This window comes from Macaca nemestrina, chromosome 3 (assembly GCF_043159975.1).
Source record: "Macaca nemestrina isolate mMacNem1 chromosome 3, mMacNem.hap1, whole genome shotgun sequence".
NCBI classification, from domain to species: domain Eukaryota; kingdom Metazoa; phylum Chordata; class Mammalia; order Primates; family Cercopithecidae; genus Macaca; species Macaca nemestrina.
Window position 1 is genome coordinate 79609116 of NC_092127.1, and position 23850 is coordinate 79632965.

The 23850-nt window shown below is 37.2% G+C and overlaps 1 protein-coding gene across 6 annotated transcripts in view; it reads right to left on the reverse strand.

Moving 5' to 3' along the window:
• Window positions 1–23850, reverse strand: part of LOC105486267 (SEC24 homolog B, COPII coat complex component) — a 105405-nt gene that overhangs the window by 53544 nt on the left and 28011 nt on the right. For 4 of the 6 annotated variants that reach the window (XM_071093200.1, XM_011749042.2, XM_011749046.2 and 1 more), the window contains exons 2-4: window positions 22790–23533; window positions 13595–13762; window positions 5520–5624 (exon numbers count right to left, since the gene is read on the reverse strand). In XM_071093200.1, the coding sequence (XP_070949301.1) occupies window positions 5520–5624; window positions 13595–13762; window positions 22790–23533 (1017 nt within the window). The remainder of the gene's footprint in view (window positions 1–5519; window positions 5625–13594; window positions 13763–22789; window positions 23534–23850) is intronic. The other 2 variants (XM_071093201.1, XM_024794248.2) reach the window with 1 other exon arrangement.

Sequence of the window (23850 nt, forward strand, 5' to 3'; positions counted from 1 at the left end):
GGCTTCTACTTGTCCTTTTCACCTGCATCTCTCACCTGTCCCTTTACCATCCTCCTTGTTTTACCTTATGATGCAGTTACACCCAACTTCTGACTCTTGACCCAATACTACATTTTTTCTTCTGTTTATGCATGATGCATGTTGGTCTGTTAGCCATAATTTCCTTTCTCCACATGACAAATTACTAATCATCCTTCAAATTTCAAATCCTTTGTCAAACTTTCCCTGTATGCCCACAGAAAATCATTTCCTCTCCTATGCAGGGGCACATTCTCAACCCTGAATTAATACACTTTTCTTTTCTCTTTTTTTCTTGAGACAGAGTCTCACTCTTGTCACTCAGGCTGGAGTGCAGTGGCGTGATCTCGGCTCATTGCAACCTCTGTCTCCCAGGTTCAAGTGATTCTCCTGCCTCAGCCTCCAAAGCAGCTGGGATTACAGGCGCCGGCCACCACGCCCGGCTAATCTTTGTATTTTTAGTAGACATGGGGTTTCACTATGTTGGCCAGGCTGGTCTCAAACTCCTGACCTCAGGTGATCCGCCCATCTCGGCCTCCCAAAGTGCTAGGATTACAGGCGTGAGCCACCATGCCCGCTTACACCTTTCAAGTTGTACTGTAATCATATGGTATCTGTTTCCCCTATCATGTAAGTATTTGATGGCCATAGCTACGCTAATATATTGATCTTTGGAATCCTGATAGCAAGCAAAATACTGCTTTCAGCATACAAACTGGTTTCCACTCAGTCAATGGGTACTTGTCCCATGCTTAATGCCTAGATAGTATCGATTTGCCTCAGTCACTTCACATTGCAATTAGTGATATTAAGTATTCTGAGATCAAATGGGGGTCAAGTATGAAACACAGTAGTTGGAAGCAATTTTCTCTCATTCTTTTACTGGCTCTACATTACAGCTTGAAAGAAGAAAAAAGGAAAGAGAAAAAGAGAGGGAGCTGAAATCTAAAGAAGTAACGAGGAGAACAGATAAGAATAGCTCAGAATCCTTGAAGCTAGGGAAGAGTATCAGAAAGCAATTAAGCCTTTAAAAAAAGGCTTAAGCTGTTCTCTCTCTCTAAAAGACAAGCAATATGGGTCAACAAAGGTAATATACTTACTAGTATTGCTAAACTTTTTGAAATTAACCAGATAATCTAAGATTTCCTCATGTCCACTCCCTACCAGTTGAGGGAAAATAGACACCTGACATCTCTGAGCTACTCATTAGTAACAACAGATCTCATAATAACACCTACTCCACAGGGCTACAATTACAACTTAACAGATATCACAGGTGTAACAGATATTAGCAAGAGACTCAGGAAATGTTCTTCCTGTTCTCTTTTCCCTCAATCTCCAAACAGTGCTACAGAGTGGGAAAAAACAAAACAAGACAAATACTTCCTGATAGATTTTCCAATTGTTTTTTTTCCTCAGCTTTCAGCCAAACTTTCCTCAATACTTAACACTGCTAACACAATGCCTTCTGATTCTCCAATCTGCTGGTTGATTTTTCATCACAGTTCAATGAAATTTTTTCAAAGTTGGAGAACAATCCCACATAAACTAAACACACAAAAATCTCACAAATAAAGGGAATAAATGTCACTGAAATGCTTAAGAAGTAAAGCACTCCAAATCGCTACTTTATTAGACACTTACATGTAATCCCCACACCAATTTCAGCCACTTTCTTTTACCTCTGTACATATGAAAAAAATTATTGTAACTGGGCAGGGTTTAAAAAAATAAAATTCCTTTTAAAGCTAGACTTTCTTCCCATCCCACCACTGAGAATGTTTCTTTAATTTGCAACCAACAAAGATATTATTTTATAAAACCATGAATACAGAACACCAAGACTATAGTAAAAATGTCAATAATACAGTCTTATTTTGTGAAACAGAAAAAAACACAGGAGTAAGATAACATCTAAGTTTAATACTGTAGTGACTACCGTCACGTGCCCTTTACTTCCCACCTACTCTGGCGGTTTATGTTCTCTCACTGGATAGGAAGACACCTTCTTTTTCATACTTTCCTGCAGAGAGACCTCAGTTTGAATCCCTACTCTGCCTACTGAGCAGCTGTGTGACCACAGACAAATGTTACTTAACCTGTTCAGGCTGCAGTTAATTCATCTGTAAAATACAGTTGATTATTTCTGCCTTGCAGAATTGTTAAGAACAGACAAGAACACAATTTCAATGCTGGTAACGACAGCTAATCTTTCTGAGTGTTCACCATTTGCCACACACTGTTCTAAGCTCTTTACAAACAACATCTTCAATCCTTAAAACAACTATATGTAATTGTTAGCATCATTATCACAAAGCTAGAAAGTGACAAAGTCGGGATGTGAGTCTAGAAAAACTGACACAAAAGCTCTGTACTGCTATGACAGGCATTCAGTAAATGCTAAAAATGTTAGGTATTATTAAAATCCAAATGTCATAAAAACTCAAGAATTTTAAATTTATAATATACTCAAGAAAAATAATAAACAAGACATTAGAAAAAAGCCATAAATGCTAAAATTTTTTTTTTTTTTTCTTTGTGAGACAGAGTCTCACTCTGCCACCCAGGCTGGAGGGCAGTGGCGTGATCTTGGCTCCCTGCAACCTCTGCCTCCCAGATTCAAGCGATTCTCCTGCCTCAGCCTCCAGAGTAGTGGGGACTATGGGCGTGCGTCACCACACCTGGCTAATTTTTGTATTTTTAGTAGAGATAGAGTTTCACCATTTTGGCCACACTGGTCTCCAACTCCTGATCTCAGGTGATCTACCTGCCTCGGCCTTCCAAAGTGCTTGGATTACAAGCATGAGCCACTGCACCCAGTCGCCAAATCTTTCTGATCTCTTTTTTTTTTTTTCTTTTTTGGAGAACAGAACATTTACATAGTCTCAAAGAATCTCCCCACAAATTACTTATTAATTTTAAAAGGGAAAAATAGTAACTTTATGGTGGAGAAACCTGGCAGATACCACCTTATTCAAATAATAGAAGTTAACCTCATCAATATGAGAACAAATTGACACCATGTGCCTCAAATAGGATGCACTGAGAACACAACATTGCTTTAGTGATAATCCTCAGAAAAATGCATGATCTGAATTGTAATCACGAGGAAACCTCAAATAAACCCACATAAGGGAACATTTTACAAAATAACTGGTCTGTACTCTTTGAAAATGTTAAGGAAAGGAAAGAGAAAGGCTAACGAACTGTTGGAGACTGAAGAACTCTAACATGACAACTAAATTCAATGCATGATCCAGATTGGATCCTGGACCATGAAAATAGCTATAAAAGATCTACTTGAGACAACTGAGATTTGACAATGAACTGTGTTATCAGCTATTATTGCATCAATGCTCAATTTCTTGATAACTGTATTTTGGCTATGTAAGACACCTACCTTATGATTAGGAAATATAAATAAAGTATTAGCGGTAAAGTTCATGATGTCTCCAATTTACTTGCAAATGGTATAGAAAAAAATACATTGATAAAGAATTATAAAGCAAGTGTGGCAAAAATGGTTTATCTGGGTAAAGTATACATGAGGGGTTCTTTTACACTTCTGTGAGTTTGAAATTTTGTTAAAATTTAAAATTACAAAAAAAATTTCAGAAACATAGATGGGTACTTACATATCTAGAGCAAGAAAAATTATTTCCCACCACTCCCAATTTGTATCCCCTCAAGTCGCATATAATGATTTACATAGTTTTAAATGCACAGGAAATAGAAATTTTTTGTTAAAATGATTGTAGAACAGATCTTCCCATTTAGAACAGGAGAATTATGGTCACATATAATAACTTGAAAGATCATCACTTATTGGTTCAGTCTTAAACTATAGGTTGAGCATCCCTAATGTGAAAATCCAAAATCTTAAAATGCTCCAAAATCCAAAATTTTATGAGGGCTGACGTGACACCACAAGTGGAAAATTCCACACCTGACCTCATACGACAAGTCGCAGGCAAAACTCTGTATCATGTACAAAATTATTAAAAATATTGTACAAGACCGGGCCCTGTGGCTCACGCCTGTACTCCCAGCACTTTGGGAGGTAGAGGCGGGCAGATTATGAGGTCAGGAGATCAAGACCATCCTGGCTAACACGGTGAAACCCTATCTCTACTAAAAACACAAAAAATTAGCCAGGCGTGATGGCAGGCGCCTGTAGTCCCAGCTACTCGGGAGGCTGAGGCAGCAGAATGGTGTGAACCCAGGAGGCGGAGCTTGCAGGGAGCTGAGATTGCTCCACTGCACTCCAGCCTGGGCAACAGAGCAAGACTCCATCTCAAAAAAAAAAAAATAAATAAAATATATATATATATATATAGTACAAGCCTGGTGAGGTAGCTCATGCCTGTAATCCCAGCACTTTGGGAGGTTGAGGTGGGTGGATTCCCTGTGTGCAGGAGTTCGAGACCAGTGTGGGCAACATGATGAAACCCCATCTCTACAAAAACTACAAACATTAACTGTGTAGGGTGACCTGTAGTCCCAGTAGTCCCAGTTACATGGGAGTTGAGACAGGAGGATGGTTTGAGCCTGGGAGGCGGAGGTTGGCGTGAGCCATGATTGTGCCACTGCACTCCAGCCTAGGGGACAGAGTGAGATTCTGTCTCAAAAATAAAAAACAAAACAAAAAACAAAAAATACATATAGTACAAAATTACCTTTAGTTTATATGTATAGGTGTATATGAAACATAAATGAATTTAGTATTTAGACTTGAGTCCCATCCTCAAGCTATCTATGTATTTGCAGCAAATATTCTGAAATCTCAAAAAATCTGAAATTTGAAACACTTCTGGCCCCAAGCATTTCAGATAAAGGATATTCAACCTGTATTAGAATTAATGGAGGAACTGAACTGCTTAATTGTTAGCAGTGTTCTACCTATCAAAGGCAGAAAAAGATATTAAACAGTTTGCAACACATAACCATATGCACAACTTCTTCAACTAGCAAGATATGTACTACTTCATGAAGCAGGAAAATAACTACAAATTCTGGGCCTTCCAAATACATGACAAGAAGAGCCAAAAGGACCTCACTAAAACACTGTCCTATTTCTCTATCCCTATTATAAAATCCGCATGGCTTATTTTGATTAGACTAAAGTAGCATGCAAAGCAGAAAATGAAGCATTATTCCTAAAATGATGCTAGAGCAATCATCAGCCAAAAGCTTCAGTCAGGATTCATTATTTTGCATGTGACATGGAAGGAAACGCATTTCTGAAAGAAGAATGCACTCTACTATCATGAAAGAGGTATTCTGATTCTATTATTTACAATATGGCAAAGATGCCTAAAGGAGGAAAAACAAAACAAACACACACCTCATTTTATGTGACACACCTTCTATAATGCAAACCTCGTAAGTTCATCATGCTAAATCTTCAAAGACTCTTTTTTAAAAGGCTAAGAAAGACTGTAGAAATAAAAAGAAAACTTGAGCAGGAAAAGATCAAGAACTGGTGTAAAGCTAAAGCAGACCTGCTTCCTCATCCTCCTCCTCCTCTTCCTCATCATCGGAAGTTGATGACAAGGGAGTTGGTGCGGAGCTAGCTTGGTTATTAACATATTCACCATACTGCATGCCTGTAAAGTGGAAAGCACAAACATAAGAGTCAAACCAACAGGAAAGATGAGAAATAAAATTTTGACATTGCATTAAAAGTGAGAAAGAATTCTGACATTCCAAAGAACATCCCAACATGCATATTAATATTAGCAAATTTATTATCAAAACTAGAACCATTAGAAAATCTCTGCAAAGCAGTTTAGTAAAAGCAGCTTTAATATGAACTGGCTTAAGTGTGAAAAGGTAACTATCATGTATTGTCCAATACAGTTAGTATTTAGGAAGCTGCAATAATATTCTCTGAAAAGTTTACTGAACTCTATACATGTTTATTTTCTTTGACCTTATGGCCCTGTGATATATTTCCTTTGGGACTGTGCATTTTCGGTGGGCAGTGATCATTATAGTGAACTGATTTTGTACAGCATACAAAACACATACTTGGTACCTTCCTTCTGCTAATGTTACCTTGATGGTAAACTCAGTTCCCATAACAGAAAAAGAATGACAGTTAAAGAAAAAAACTGTATTCGGCATAGTTCTCTGCTAACAGTAGATACTCCGGGAGTGGGGGGTCGACGGGGCAGGGAGGCTGGGAGACTTATTAACTGTGACCATACAAGTGTGAGAATTACAGAAAACTGAATTTTCTGAGACAGCCAGTCATGTCAGTGTCATCCTATTGCCTACATGTGAGTCTGAAGCAGGTGATTAAGACTGATCCTTTGTGAAATACACCAAGAGAAGGCAGATTCTGTGGAAAAGGGCATAATAAACTGATAATGGTAACTGTATACTACCTCCCTTTAAAAAATGTAATTGGGTATTTCTATTATTTGATCTGGTAGAATCAGGACTTTAAAAATTAACATCTATACAATTTGTAACAGGAAAAATAAAATAATCTTAATAGAAAAAGAAGGCTGGGCACAGTGGCTCACGCCTGTAATCCCAGCAGTTGGGAGGCTGAGGCGGGTGGATCATGAGGTTAAGAGATTGAGACCATCCTGGTGAAACCCCATCTCTACTAAAAATACAAAAATTAGCTGGCCGTGGTGGCGCACGCCTGTAGTCCCAGCTACTCGGGAGGCTGAGGCAGGAGAATCGCCTCTCCCGGGAGGCAGAGGTAGCAGTGAGCAGAAATTGTGCCACAGTACTCCAGCCTAGTGACAGAGCGAGACTCCATCTCAAAAAAAAAGAAAAAGAAAACACTTCATAAATAAGAATAAACATCCTTGTACGGAAAATCTCACAGCTCTACTTTGAAAAAAAAGAAAAAAGAAAGCCCAAAAACATAGTGGGGATTTTCAAGAACATTTCCTAATATTGGGGGTACAACGAAGCCCTGCCTCGCCAAAATCACATGCATGGTAGTGCTTTAACGCTTTCTTTATTTTTTTTTCAGGTGACTAGCATACTTGATTAGCATGGGTAAACAACTCTTCTCTAGAGTAAGAAAAAAGCTATTAAGAAAAAAATTTGAGTTGGTAGAAGCAAAGGTTAAACTGTAGATGAATGAAGCTTTGATCTTTCAACAATGACTAAAAAGTCATGGAAAAATCTGCTAGCTTTGCTGAAACATCTTTTAAAATTGGTAAAATAGCAGCATCACAAATTCATCTGGGAAAATAAAAATCAACGTAAAATAGGTTCAGGTAATACAAGAAACAAACTTAATACCAAAAACAAATTCAGAGTGGCACATTCTTCTGACAAAAAAAGCCCAATTAAAATAAAAATTTGAGCCAAGCACAATGGCTCATGTCTATAATTTGAGCACTTAGGGAGGCTCAGGCAGGAGTATCACTTGAAGCTGGGAGTTCAAGACCAGCCTGGGCAACATATTGAGACCCCCCATCTCTGTAAAAAGTAAAAAACAAATTAGCCAGGCAAGGCACCCTGCTCTAGGTTGGGTATAGCACATATGGACTACAACAAATGGGGAGCTACAGCCGGCAAGGGGTTGACAGCCAAGTCATCTATTCTAGGATACGTGAATGCTTCCTGAAGTGCCTCTAATTCAGATTCTCTTTAAGAGTCAAACTCTATGTATGAGATACAAAGCTCAAATATATAAGGTGGTAAAATATGACATCCTTTCCCAGAGCTCAGCCTGAAACTCACTGTAGAAATGTATGTACACTGAGTATCTACTCTACCACCACCAAATGGAAAAGAAATGTTATATCATAATTTATTCTATCTTAACCAGAGCTTCCAAGGTATAAATCTACTAAACCAAGAAACATGAAACACTTTATAGACTCTAACATGACGTAGCACTCTGTTATTCAAAGGGTCCCAATATTTTCAAAAAGACATTTAGTTTAAATTACCTACCATTAAAGTACCCTCAGGCAAACCTTTCCAGGAGAACATATCGTTGGTGCTGCTTAATATTCTTCAGTGTTCCCTAGATACAGCTATACCGGGAATAAATCAAACTAATCTTAACAGAACAAATCTCTTGTGGAGATTAGCTTTTTTAAATTCAGGAGTTCAGACTTTTGAGTAGCTGCTCTCTTTCCTGAACTGGAAACCAGGTGTACACACTAGAAGACTTTTCAAGGGTCCCCACAAAAGAATGGTTTTAAGGAAATCAATTTTCAGATGTCGATTCCCATAAATACTCTCTTTCCTCAAACTTATCCACCTAAAAAAGTGCCCGTGTTAATGACAGCCTTTCTTTTACTTTACAAAGGAAACACATGACCTTAGTTTATCCTAATTCTTACTATGACACATTGCTCTAATGTATACAAGCCTCTTATATAAAGTACACAGTAGGAAATACTGAACAGAGAAAGAGCATGACATTGTGGATAAAGATGGGGACTCTGGGTTCAACTCCAGGTTCTATCACTTACTACTGGTATGTCCTTGAGCAAGTTACTAACCTCTGTTCTTCACTTACATTATCTATAAAATGGGGTAAAACTTCAAATGGTTGTGGTAAGGATTAAATGAGTTAATATATTTCAAATGCTTAGAATGGTGCATGACACATACTAAATATGAAATAAATGTGAGCTATATCACTAACTTCAAAAACATCTTTTTGTATATATTGAATTAAAATTATTTTCAGCTGTTCTTTTTAGGACACATCGTTAGAAAAAAAAAAAACCTCCCACTAACCTGACTGGCGCACTCAGTCCTACTAATTATTTTACTTATTTTTTATTTTTATTTTTATTTTTGAGACGGAATCTTGCTCTGTCGCCCAGGCTGGAGTGCAGTGGCATGATCTCAGCTCACTGCAACCTCTGCCTCCCCAGTTCAAGCGATTCTCCTGCCTCAGCCTCCCAAGTAGCTGGGATTACAGGTGTGTGCCACCATGCCCAGCTATTTTTTTTATATTTTTAGTAGAGACGGGGTTTCACCATGTTGGCCAGGCTGGTCTCGAACTCCTGACGTCAAATGATCCACCCACCTTCGCCTCCCAAAGTGCTGGGATTACAGGCGTGAGCCACCATGCCTGGTTGGAATTATTTTAAAAACAAATGGAGTACTTCCTAGGACTACCAAGTGTTTTTAAGACATACTAAAACTCACAGATAAAAATTCTGTGATTTCAGAGTCAATGTGACATGTGCAATAAAATATTTTACAACCTTTTCATGATAAAATATAGTCAATTCTTAATTTTTATATTTTATAAAATATTTAACACTTTCTACATCTTTTTAACAAAAAAATATTTACCAACAAGTGCATCTGTTAGTACTTAGTAGTATATGCTTTGTTATGTTTTGAGGACTGCTTCTGCCAATCAGGTTATACGGAGATATCATCCATAAAATAAATGGCCTGTATCACAGCTTGTTTTTGATAAAAACACATTTATAGGGTATGGTAGCCAGGCACAGTGGCTCACACCTGTAATCTCAGCACTTTGGGAGGCCAAGGCAGGAGAATCACTTGAGCCTGGGAGTTCAAGACCAGCCTGGGCAACGCAGTAAGACCTCATCTCTACAAATAATTTGTTAAAAAATTAGTCAGATGTGGTGGTGTGTGCCTGTGGCCTTAGCTACTCAGGAGGCTGAGGTGGGAATATCGCTTGAGCCCCAGTAGGCTCAAAGGTCAAGGCTGCAGTGAGCTGAGTCACTGCACTCCAGCCCAGGCAAGAGAACAAGACCCTGTCTCAAAATAAATAAATAAATAAACAGTATGGTAAGATATATTGGCCATGGTAGAAGAAAATTCAAAATATTTTGAATAACTGCTGATAGACTAAAACAAGTACTGAGTTTGAAGGCAAAAGGTGTGCAATGGGCCTGGTTACCTCTCCTACCAACTCTGCAGGTCTTTAGGTAAGACATGTAACCTCTCTAAACTTAAATTTCCTCACTTATAAAAGGAAGATAACATATGACATGCTTGTTCCATCTGATGAGACAATAATACAGATAGAAAAAGTTAAAGGGATTTGCAAATTACAAACTGCTATATGAAATAATAATGTTAACTATCACCTGGAAAATAAAATCTAACAAACAATAATTTCTGACATGTAACTCAGAAGGGTAAAAAGAGTAAAAGCAAAATTAAGTAAAACAGAATGATACTGCTTCAGCAGAACTCTTCCAATATAATTCTAATCTACTTTATGTGAACAATGCTTCTCAGCAATTATGTGCATGAAAATAAAAACTAAGAATGAAACTTATCTGAACATTATCATATTCTAACAATGAATCATATTCAACTCAGATACAAAGCTATAGTGGGGAGAGGAGAAAGCCCATTCATTTCACTTAAAGATGTATTTCCGATAAAAATGTACTTTACATAAATACCAAAATTCATGATGTTTACGTTGTTTTGACCAATTTTATGCCAACAGTAAAAGTTGTAGTGATTGGCCAGGCACAATGGTCACACCTGTAATCCCAGCACTTTGGGAGGCCTAGGCAAGCAGATCACTTGAGGCCAGGAGTTTGAGACCAGCCTGGTCAACATGGTGAAACCCCATCTCTACTAAAAATACAAAAATTAGCCAGGCATGTTGGCGCATGCATGTAATCCCAGCTACTCAGGAAGCTGAGACATAAAAATCACTTGCATCTGGGAGGTAGAGGTTGCAGTGACCCAAGATCATGCCACTGCACTCCAGCCTGGGTGACAGAGTGAGTCTGTTTCAAAAAAAAGAGAGAGAGAGAGAAAAAGTTGTAATGATTGATGGCTTCATTCAAAAGAAAAAATACTATTTAGAGACTTAAAGTCATAGATAATGAAACACATTTTAACATTTCATTGTCATGGAAAAGCACAATAGAGTGATAAAAGAGTTTCTAGTATAAGAATATATTTTATTATTTCATTAAGGAAAGGAGATATGCCATCAAAGAGAAAAACGAAAAATCTAAACTTTTCAAATGTTAAAGAAGGGCTATTCGTGTTTTTTGCAAAAGGATGGTAGGTATCATTCCAAAGGGTACATTTGAAAGAATAATGTAACATCTCTGTTTTAAAAGTCAGCCAGCATATACATTAAAAATTACATAACTACAAGTATTTAAATTTTTGATGAAAAAATTTAGGTATCAATCTAAAAAAGGTTCAAGTAGGTAGTTTATGAAAAAAATTTTAGGGGCTACTCAAACAAAAATTTGATGTCTCCCCTAAAAACAGATAAAAAATGCTTAGTCTTGGGAGAACAACTAAGCAACGGTGTCTTTGCAGCTGGAAGAAAAAAAGCTAATCTCTTTTTAAGTATTAACCACTTTAGTAGGTTATATCAGGCCCACAGTAAACACTATGCAGATGATACACTGCACAATTCAAAGAAGCTTCATATATGCAAATGACAATTTACACTACCACATGTGGTAGCCCTGACTCAATTAGGTTGTGTAGCCCAGATGTATCCAAAGACAAAGAAGTCACTAACAGGCCATTCTCCTACTTATGAAAACGGAACAATAAAAACTACAATTCAGATGTCTCCAGTATGATATTTTCTGTTACTTAAGCAAGAAACTTACCTTAGGTAAATCAAGAGTTAGTTTGTCAACAGCCAATGACAACAAAAATTCAGCCTTATTTTATAGAAAGAATAAAAGACAGAGAGACCTGAGTTAAAAATCTTTCGCTTTGCTACTTATTAACTTGTAGTCTTGGTCAAGTTACCTAACCTCTGTCAATCTCACTTTTCTCATCTGTAAAAAAGGAAGAATATCTATGTCATAAGATTAATATTTGAATTAATGAGATATAAAATACCTGATATATTGTATGTGCTCAATAAATGGCAGTTTATTCTACTTTAAAAATATATTTTAATAGAAAAAAGAAGAAACATAATTGTCATTGTTTAGTGGGCAAACCATTTACAAAATAATATTTATAAAAAGACGGTAGGATGGTATTTACAGTAAGACGGTCAAAAAGAAAATATGATAGGGGCCGGGCGTGGTGGCTCACACCTGTAATCCCAGCACTTTGGGAGGCTAAGGCAGGCCGATCACCCTAGGTCAAAAGTTTGAGACCAGCCTGGCCAACATGGTAAAACCCCGTCTCTACCAAAAATACAAAAATTAGCAGGGTGTGGTGGCGTGTGCCTGTAATCCCAGGTACCCAGGAGGCTGAGGCAGGAGAATCGCTGGAACTCAGGAGGTAGAGACTGCAGTGAGCCAAGATCGTGCCACTGCACTCCACCCCGGGCAACAGAGCAAGACTCCGCCTCCAAAAAAAAAAAAAAAAGAAAATATGATAGGAAGAAATAAATCAGCAGGGGCAATGTAATAGGCCAAAAAAAGCAAAACATTTAAGAAATGGAAGGCAGTCACCAATGTAGAGGAAAAACAAGAAAAGACACCATTTATTTAGTCAGGGCTTTGATCTATCCTAAAAACTTTTTTGATTCATGATAAACAAAACTACTACTGCCCTTCCCTTTGAAGGCAAATACTTTTAAGAACTAAATTCAATTTCCAGTATACCCACTGGTTTGTTGAGAATCGACAGACACTCTTTGGTGCTGCAGTTCCTTTTCCTAAAAAACTAAGTAAGAAAATGTGTACTGTATCATCTGATCAATTGACAGAAAGGTCTCTGTTGATCACATAGACACTCAACAGATACAAGCAATGAGATCACCCTAGGAATTTTCATGCTTTTTTACTTTTCTCAGTTTCAGACCTATAAGAAGGTTCTTCACACTCAAGGTGAGGAGCTGTCATTACATAGTGAGTATAGTCCCTAAAATAATACAGTGGTTGCTCTGGAAATATAAACTATAGATTCTTGAAAACAGTTCAATCATCTCTGATCAAATAAAAAATGCCATATATTAACCTGAAACATCAATACTTTGGAATTTTAGCCAGACAGAAAAAAAAAAAAAAAAACTGCCAAAAGAAACAATGTGGGGAAGCAGGGTCAAAACAACACATTTTATTACCTTTTACTTACTTAACACATGGAGAATATTAAACAAACAATAAATCATATAGTTCTTCAATGACGCAAGAGTATGGGTTACAATTTCATTTTCACCCCCTTTCATTTGCAAAATCGTGTCAAAGCTTACTTTCTACTATTAATAACAAAAAGCACAGAAATAATCAACTAGGATATGGAGAGTCACTAAATAATAAAGTCTTGGCTACTTTATCCTAAAAGAAACTATAATAACCTTTAAAAAATAAGAAATAAATGTCCCATGACAAAGGAATGAAATAAACCATTACACATTGACACAATGAATAATTAGCCATAAAAAGAGCTATAAAGACTCAATAGATACATGAAAACTATGTGTAATAAACAGAAAAGCAAAATACAAAATGGTATGTAATTATGTAAAACATATATGAGACACTGTAAGTTAATATTCCAAAAATTGTGTTTGGATTGAGATTATAAATAACTTTTTTCCATATCTTCTATAAATTAGGATCCTACAGTTTTAACTTTTTGAAGTCAGCTATTCAAATACGTATGTGCGTCTGTGTGTGTATACGATAATAAATATCTCAAATACCTTTTTGTTGTAATAGCTCTGATGGCTGTGTAACTGAGGTCACAGGCTCAACAGGGTGATTTGCAGTGGGAGGTGTTCTTGTTGATGAGGATCCTGATAAAACGGTGGATACTACTGGGCTGGACTTGGGAGGATGAACATTTTGCATCACAGGACAGGATAAAGAATCTGCAATTGAAGAGAAGAAACTATTTCATCCACAGAGACTTGAAGTATATTAATATATATTACTCCATATAATATATATAATGTATAAAATATAATATGTAATTATATAACATATAATATATATTACTAACAAAATACAGTTTATCTGAAGTTCTTGTAGAAACTTCAATAGTATCACATTTACCTAGTATATCCTGAAAAGAAGGTGGTACAAATGATTTTTTAAAAACTGAAAAATTACTCATCAAATGTTTTAATAAACTTTAACGACAATTTTCCTAAAATATTTCACAATCTTCCTTACCTTCTTAAAATGAACTCAACTTTTATTTACTAATGATCTCTATGAATACAAATTATTGAACAGATTATTGTACTATGCAATGGTGACTCAGGTAAGGAGAAGAGGAAGAGGTTTTTGACTCTGCAATAATGTGGTCTCTGACACTTCTAGTAATCAGTTCAGATCTCATTTTGCACTGTAAACTGCTACTTCTCATTTGCTGTTTCTAACCAGATGCCTTATTTCACATGTAACTAAGTAAGGGCCTAACCATAACACAAGGTTGAACTTCTGGAATAAAGTGCACACAACTCATCGTGGGTCTTTGTGATAGCTCAAAATACCAAATGTCTCCTAGAAGGCAAAATCGTCCCTGGTTGAGAAATACTGGGTAAGTTATTGAAGATAATCTTCAAGACTATCTAACCAAGAGATAACTGAAAAACCTATGGCAAAAGACTACTGATGAGCAGTCATGATATGTTGAATAAATTTACATACTTATACCTGCACATATACATGTGTGTGTCTCTGTATACTGTGTGTGTATATACGTAAACAATCTTAGTTCTGGGACTGAAACAAATAGGAACATGGTGACAAAACAAAATGTGCTATATGTCCTAATAGTATAAAAACAACATAAGCATGTATGAGGAACAGGGAAAGAAGGTAGTCTAAATACGCTGATTGCTTCATCATTTTTAGTAGGAAGACAAACTATCACTGTGGAAGATTGAAAACATCATCACAATATTTTACAGTTCCTTTCATCAATATGGAGTCTATTTTACCACCCTCTGAATCAGAACAAACCCTGTGACTGACTTTAGATCAACAGTATGGGGCAGAAATAAAAGTGTACAAGTCCCAGACCTCAAGTCTCGAGGTGACACTGCAGCTTACACCTTTCCACTCTGAAATGCTGCATGGATCATCATGTAGGGAAGCTGGTATAGTCACATACAGAAAAACCTAGGCACCCCAGCGAAGAGTCTGCACCAACTGCTAAACATGTGAGTGAAGCCATCTTAGAATCTTCTAGTCCCGCAAACCTCCAGCAAAATGAATTCACATGAGTGAATTCAAGAAAAACCTGCAGAACTACCCAGCAAACCCACAGAATCAAGAAAAATAAATCACTGTTATTTTAAACCAGCAATAGATAACTGATATTATCACTAAAACTGCCAACATAAAACAGTGATTAAGAATATTTAACAGTATCCAAGTAAAAACTGAGAAAGATATAATTATCTAAAATTAGGGTCAGGCATGGTTGCTCATACCTATAATTCCAGCACTTTAGGAGGTCAAGGTGGGCAGATTGCTTGAGCCCAGGAGTTTAAGACCAGCCTGGGCAACAAGGCAAAACCCCATCTCCACTGAAAAATTGATCTGTGGTCCTCAGCTACTGGTGAGGCTGAGGTGGGAGCACAGCTTGAGCCCAGGAGGAGAAGGCTGCAGTGAGCCAAGATCATGCCACTGCACTCCAGCCTGGGTGAAAGCGGGAGATCCTGTCTCAAAAACATACAAGGAAATCGTATCAGGTGTATGTGTATGTACTATATGTATTGATACACATGTGTATATATATAAAGCATAATAAAATACCCATGAACTCAGCATCCAATTTTGAAAATAAAACATTTTCAATACCGTTGAAGCTCTAATATGCTCCTCACAGAAGACACTCCCCTGCCGGCTCCTGAGTCATGTTTATTATCCTTTTGCTTTTGTTTTCAAATAGTTTACCACACATATAAGTATCCCAAGGCATTATTTTTGCTCATTTTGTAAACTTTGTAACAATAACATACTGCAGGTATTCTTCCGTATTTCCTGTGCTACATTCCTGGGATCAGTCATGTTAATGAGTGCAGCTCTACTTCATTTTCACTGCTGTTCAGAAGTCTGATGGAAGAATATAATTTATTTATTCATTCTGCTATTAATGGACTTTTAGGTTATTTCCAATTTTTTGTTTTCACAAACAGTATGGCTATGAATACTCATGCACTTGTCCCTGGTATAGACATGCAACTTTCCCTAGGGCAGAGCTTCTACACATAGGTGCCACAGCTCAAATATGTGGAGGTGTGCAGGAGGGATATCGAATCCCTCAGCCCTGGGGACAGCTCTGTAGGAAATGAGCCTAGAGAGCAGACTAGTCTCTTTGTCCAATAGCTCAAACAAAAATCATTTGCCATAAGAGGCATCCATCTAAAACAGGAAGTGGTGTTTCATGGCCCTCATATTCAAAGTGTAGTCTACAGACTATCAACACCTTATGTGGAAGCTTGTTAGAAAGGAGAGTCTTAGGCCAAGTCATAAAAGACCTGGAGAATTAGAACCTACATTTTAAATGAGATCCCAGGTGACACATATGTACAGGAGGCATATATGACACATATGAGAAGAACTTCTCTAGAGTATAGAGAAGAGGGATAGCTGTGTTGTGGGATGTGGTTATTTTCAATCCACTAATGCCAAATTTTCCTAAAACACGAATGAATATACCCTCCTACCAAGAGTGTCTAAGAGTTTCCTGTTATTCTACATCCTCACCATTCCTTGGTATTGTTAGACTTTCTAGTTTTTACCCATCTGTTACTAGGTATAAGATGATATCCCATTCTAGTTTTAATTTGCTTTTCACTGTTTATTAATGAGATTATGTTTTCATTTAATCTTCTGCGCAATGCCTATTCAAGTATTTTTCTTTTGGTTGTTGGTCTTTATTAATTTCTATGTAGTACTTGTATATTCTGGGTAAACACTGTTAAGTATATACATTTTTTCCCAGTTTGCAGCTTGTGTTTTTCTTTTCTGCATGTTGTGTTTCAATAAAGAAAAGTTTTAAATTAGAAATGAGTCGAGTTTATCATGTTTATCCTTTATGGCTAGCATTATGTGCGTTGTGCTTAAAAATTCCTTCCCTACCCCAAGTTTCTAGAGTTAGTTTCCTGTATTTTCTCTGAAAAGTTTTAAAGTTTTGCCTTTTTGCATTTACACATTTACCTCACCTGCAATTAATTTTATACATGGAGACTTTATCCTTCAGATTACAGCTAAAGTATTACCTCCTTAGGGAAGATTTCCCTAGGCTTCATGACTAACAGGCTAAATGCACCTAAAGTAATGCTACCAAGTACCATATACGGTTGCTTCATGATGCTTAAATAATAATAGGAATGTTATATTCATTTGTGTTTATTTGGATATTTGCTTCTCTAAGTGAACTGCAAACTTTATGAGGATAGCATTAACTGTTTTTACTCACTATTTTATCTCCCAACACTAGAACAACTTGTGGAACATAGTTAGCTTTCAAGTATTTGTTGGATGAACGGAGACAAGGCCTACCAACATTAAGGACCAGAGAAACATGCCAACCAAGAAGCTGCTCCTTTCACAAAGGGAATTTGACAAAAGAAACAATACATAAAACTGGACTATGCAAAATTCATTGTTGCTCTGTTTAGTTTCTGAGGTGTGATTTTTGAGAGGATATCACGATTCAAGAATAAATATTTTCTTCTTTTGATGATTATGGCAGTTCCTCAGTTAATTTTTTACTTTTACTCCTGGGCTCAAGTGATCCTTCTGCCTCGGCCTCCCAAAGTGCTGGGATTACAGGATGAGCCACCATGCCGGGCCTTTAGTTAGTTCTTAGTAGCTCCTTAGTTCCCTGTTAGTTGCTTAGAATTCACTTCTTCATGCATAACACACCTGAGGATTAGGTATGTAGATGGCCTCTGAAAGGAATACTCCTTTATTAATATAATCCTGTAAAAGTAAGCATTATCTTAAGTAATCATGCAAAAAGTTCTTTAGAAACTATGAGAGATTAAATAAATTCTCATTTAATAGTATCACTATCCACTCAAGTTGTTCAAGCTAGAAATTTTAAGTAATCTTGTATTTTTCTTTTTCCTTCATAAACTATATCAACAAATCCTTCAAGTCATCTCTGTCATCTGTCTTCTGTATAAATGAATCCTGTCCGAGTTATCCTTCACCTAATAATTGTAATAATTCCTTTCTAGCTGGTTTTCCTGTTCTAGGTTCTTCCTTCTCCAGTTATCTACTACACTGTTCACAGAAGAAAGTTCTGAAACACAAATCTGATAGTGCCACCACTTTGCTTATAAACTTTTAATGACTGCTGATTACATATACGACAAGGCGTGTGTTTTCCTTTCATTAATTCCTCTCACCTATCCAAAAGCCACAGTCCAGCAGAAATTGAGGCTGATACTCTGGAGAGGGGGTAACAGCTAAAGCCAGAATCTGAAATAAGTGAATACAAAGATGAACATCTCCTCTTCTCAGCTTGGAGAGGGAGAACACGTAGAAAAATTTACAAGTAGTGGGCACAAAGTTGAAAAAAGATGAAAAAAGGTTCAAGACTATCTTTAGAAAAACTGAAGGAGTAAGTATGTGAGGGAGTAAAATTACGCTATTCCCATAACTCTGTAATCACACAAGTTTCCAAAACTAAAAATAGTCTCTTGTACTGCACTACTTGTATTTTGTACGAGCATTTTATTTTTCCAGTGCGGTTGTCTAATTTATTTCTTACTTATATTTCTATGCCCAAATAATCTTGTCCTACAAGGTATTTGCTTCTGCTTTTCCTCAAGCACATTACCAACCAGAGATGACAGATAAAATATTAACTTATCAGTGACTTTTTAACTTATCAGTGACTATATCTTAGTGTCATGTGTGTAGTGGACTTTTATTCAAGAATTATACACTGTTTCTCAGTCTTCTGACTAAGATCAACTGTGAAGAATTATATAAATGCTTATTATTTTTACTCAAGTAGCTTTTTAAATGCTTTAGTATAAAACTGAGCATCAGAAAACAGCATTAATCAGACACTACTGTTTTTATAATATGCTATCAAGATGTGGTTCTTATTAAGCAATAAATATTCAAAATAATTTTAATCAAAATAATTTTTCTGGCAAAATTCTACATATTGGCAACAAGACTTATCTTGCTAAGTTTTAAAAGTATGTACTTTGTAAAACAAAGAGACACTAAAGACAAATTAAGAAAATTGTTTTAAATGAATCTACAGAGTTTTGGTATTCATCTTGCTGTCAAAAATGGGCACCTTTACATCCCCAAGTCACACTCAGGCAACTTCACCTCAAAGTAAAAAAGAGCTCCTGTACTTATTATTACAATTCTATACTAGGTTACTTGACTATACTAGAGATTCACCTACAGTGAGAGTTTAAAAATTTTTAAATGGCCTAATGAAATGACACCTTTTAAACACTAGCCAGAAGTGCAACCTAAGTTAACAACTAATTCAACACTCAAAACATACATACTTGGAGTGGGCTTTTTGAGACGGAGTCTCGCTCTGTCCCCCAGGCTGGAGTGCAGTGGCGCGATCTCGGCTCACTGCAAGCTCCGCCTCCCGGGTTCACGCCATTCTCCTGCCTCAGCCTCCCGAGAAGCTGGGACTACAGGCGCCCGCCACCTTGCCCAGCTAATTTTTTGTATATTTAGTAGAGACGGGGTTTCACCGTGTTTGCCAGGATGGTCTCGATCTCCTGACCTCATGATCTGCCTGCCTTAGCCTCCCAAAGTGCTGGGATTACAGGCGTGAGCCACCATGCCCAGCCCGGAGTGGACTTTTTAATAAAATAATTGAAGTTCTAGTACTGAATTATAATGTACTAATAGGCTTTTCTAAAATAAAGCAAATGAGATAATATTTAAAGGTCCCCTTTAGTCTATGTTTTGAATATTAATTCATTAGCTGCCTAAAAGTAACAGTATGTATCCATCTGTCATATTTTTGATATTCACTTAACTCAGCTTTATGCTTTTGCATCTCCAACTCTATAAAATGACTGAGGACTTTTAGTATACCTGAAAATGAAAATAGTGTAATCAAATAGTAAAGAAGGTAATCATTTTTGTCAATTATTCAAAGGTTGAATTTAACACAAAACTATGTTTAATACCTAAGATTTTCATTTTAATGTGAAAATACAATTTGAGTGTTGAAAGCAATTATGTTGCCAGACTTTCTAGAACATTAAACGCAATATTCCCATACCCTGTACCCAGCACAAGGTACTTTTACCTAGGCTCCCCAAGGCACTGCAACAAATTCGTAAGTTTCCAAGGAATATTTTAAATTGTCAAGAAAAACAGTGATTCGTGTCAAATACCTTATGAACTACTACTAAGTTACATGGGGCACTTGAAAAATATTGAAATATATCAACTGAGAAAGTCTGGGAACTTTGGCAATATTTAATTTTAAAGTAGATTTTTAAAATAACCTCTATTTTTTTTGAAACGGTGAAGCACGTTTGTCATATTAACATGAGATAATATTTAATTTGTCAACCTCTGAACTTCAATTGAAAAGTAATTTACCAATCTAAAGGCAGGAAAAAAACCCCACTTCTGAACACAAATTAAATTCTAAAATATATTCATTATGGCACTCACAGTACAGTACTAAGATTAAAAGAATGAAAATATATCCTGCCTCTCTGCCTACAGGACTCATTACAGCAGTTATTCAAACAGAGAATAGTTTTACAATTATTCTCCTTCTTTATTCAATCTTTTCTTAATGACAGGCCTTTCCCAATTACTTGTTCTGTTCATTAGCCAAGTGACCCCATATTTCCCTGACACATTTCAATATAAATTGGTTCCATCCAGGGTGCTATTCCCACCTCAGAACTAAGATAGGAATTACCTGTATTTATTTTGTCATGAAAGTCAGAAAATCCTTAAGTTGGAAGGACTTTAGGATAAGTGGATCTGTAAATGCAATGTTGAAAGAAGAGAGAGGAAAACAGAATTTTTAGAGGACAGAAAGCCCTGGTTCTGAGGGAGACAGAAAAAACTGACCTCCAGGCCAAGCTCTGTTTCTACCATTAATGACCACAGGCCAATTCAACTTGGATAACTTTCTTCATTTGTAAAACAAAAGGACTACAGTAAAATTTAGATCTGTTTCACAGCATCACTGAAGATCCAGTTAGAAATAGATTCTCAAGAGTACCCTGGAGATTCTATTCTAGCTCAGTAAATTGTAGTTGAAAATCGCAATCTGTGCAAGTGATTCTGGTAGACAGCCAGATTTCGGAACTGTGACAGACACTTTGAGTTGACTCACCCAAGTCAGTGCTAACTCCCTTTTTTCTTGCTTGCCTCTACTATGGATGCTAAAAAAAAAAGGCTTAATATTCATTTTCCAGCTTTCCCTGAAGCTAGGAATGGTCTTTTAAATAGCTATGGCAAGTGATCCGTAAAATGAAGTCTGTCAATGCCACTAACCAGTCCCCTTTCCTCTCCCTTCTTCCTGCTTTTAATTCTGACTTAATGTCTATAGGTACAGAAGTATCTCGTTTCTATAACCTACATGCTACGGGTGGCAGAGTGGAAAGAGAAAAAAGGATACCAAGAACAGCTGGATCCACTGCATCCACCTAGACTTGTGTTGTGAGGAAAATACCCCCTTTTTGTTTAAACTACTATTAGCTGCTTGTAGCTGAAAGCATTTCTAAACGACATAGCAATGAAAGAGTAGATGATCTCAAATGAACAGCTCGGGTCTGATATTAAAGTTCTAATTTTAAATAATCTAATTGTCCAGAGAAGGATATCTTTCCACAGCATCTTTGACACATGGCTATCCAGACAATGATACACACAGCTAAAGATATCATTCCAAAAGTTACCACAGTTTTACCAATTTCCATTTTTTACATACATTTTCAGTTGCTTCAAGAGCAGATTCTGTTAAATTCAAGTTCGCAAACTGAATTAAAATGAATATATCCTATGGAAACACTGTACTTAAAAAGCCACACTAGGCCAGGCGCGGTAGCTCGTGAGTTCAAGACCAGCTTGGGCAAAGTGGCAAAATCCCATCTCTACAAAAATAGCTGGGTGTGGTGGCATATGCCTGGTAGTCCCAGCTACTTGTGGGGCTGAGATGGGAGGATCACTTGAGCCCAGGAGGTCGAGGCTGCTGTGAGCCGAGATCATGCCCAGCCTGGGTGATAAAGTGAGACCCTGTGTCAAAAAAAAAAAAAAGAAAGCAAGCCACGTCTTACATACATAATTTTTAAACGAATAAATTTAACAACACTTTGGTTTAGGAAGGTCAGAAGGGCTAAATACCAGGGTATTCTTCACGCATCTTCCTTTCCCTTCCCCATCTTTCAGCCTAACTTACTAATCTGAAAATGAGAAACACTGTTTATGTGCAGGAAAGATGTCTTCTGCAAAAGTCACTAACAGGGGCTAACTTGGGGAAACCAGTGCACTGCTGCAAATCATCCTCTTTTCTAAGTAAGTGGGGCTCTGGCTAGTAAAACAACTGTCCTAAGGTTGAACTAGTATAAAAGAGAAAATAGTGGCCAACATATCCTCAAAACAGACCCTTCCATCTTGCCCTGTATCTAATTCACATTAAAGACAACTATTGCAGATGTATAAAATAGATCAATAAATGCTGACTGATCATGGCAAGGAAACAAGCTAGACAAGGCAGATGGTTGGGTGGCTAACTGGGAATGGATGAGAAGAAAGGGTTCAAAGAGGTGCTGCAAAAAACCACAATAAATTGAACAAACTTCCAGTTTTTCTATCAGGTAATATCACCTTTAACCTTCATGTAAATAATAACTTAATTGGGAATGAACTGATTTTCAAACATGTTTTGGTGAACTTTTCATTCAACCTACCAGTAATTGTTGGGTTGTTGTTCGCTACAGCCAGGGATCCTGTGTGGTTTCGGATGAGATTGTCTTGAGTCGATGGAAGGCCTGGAGCTGACCACGTTAGAGTATTGTATCCTGAAAGACTTTGCTGCTGCTGGTGCTGTTGTGATGGTGGAGGTGGAAGTGGCAATGGATGGCTGATAGCTGTATTTTGACCAGAGAATGAATTATCTTTAACTGGCCTAATAGTTGGAGCACTCTGTGAGGTAAACATTTGCCCATATGTATCACCAGCAGGCAGAGAGGGATATGAAACACTAGGATATGCAGCATTAGAAACAGTTGACATAGCATAATGACCACAAGTAGAGGGAAATCCCTGAGACGCAACAGAAGAGTTGGCAGAGTACATGGCTGGACTATTGTAGTGATTCACAAAAGAGGAGTATGGTTGGGAGGCACTCGTATGCAAATGGGATGCTGATGATGCAGCACCTTGGAAAGATCCTAGAGTGGATCCCACAATATGAGGGGCAGGAGGACCCCTGCTGTACATCTGCTGTGCTCCTGGTTGCTGGTTCACTGTGTTAACAGTCACATTTTGTGTTGGTACTGTATAGAGAGCAGAGTAGTAATCACCACACTGAGTATCCAATGGCAATGAGGTCATTTTCCCAGGTCCTTGAGAGTAATGTCCTGAGGGAGCAATATAGTTTTGATGATGCAATCCATATCCAGATGGAACCTGCATTTGATTCTGGGCTGGACCTGAAAAAGAAATACAAGTATTTACAGGTATTGGTAAACACATAACTAATTTTTAAAAATAGTCCCCATTTAAATGTTGACCCAATTAACTTTCTTTTCCATAATCTCAACTTATTACAAAAGGTATACACTGTTATAGACCCATTATGGTAGCCAGCCTCCAACATGGCCCCCAGTGATCCCCAATCCTCCTGTTATCCACACCCTTGTGTAGTCCTCCTCCCTCACAATGTACCAGAACTGGTCTGTATGAACAACAGCATACGGCAGAGGTGATGATATGTCACTTCCATGTTAGGTGAGTCTTGAGCTCTGGC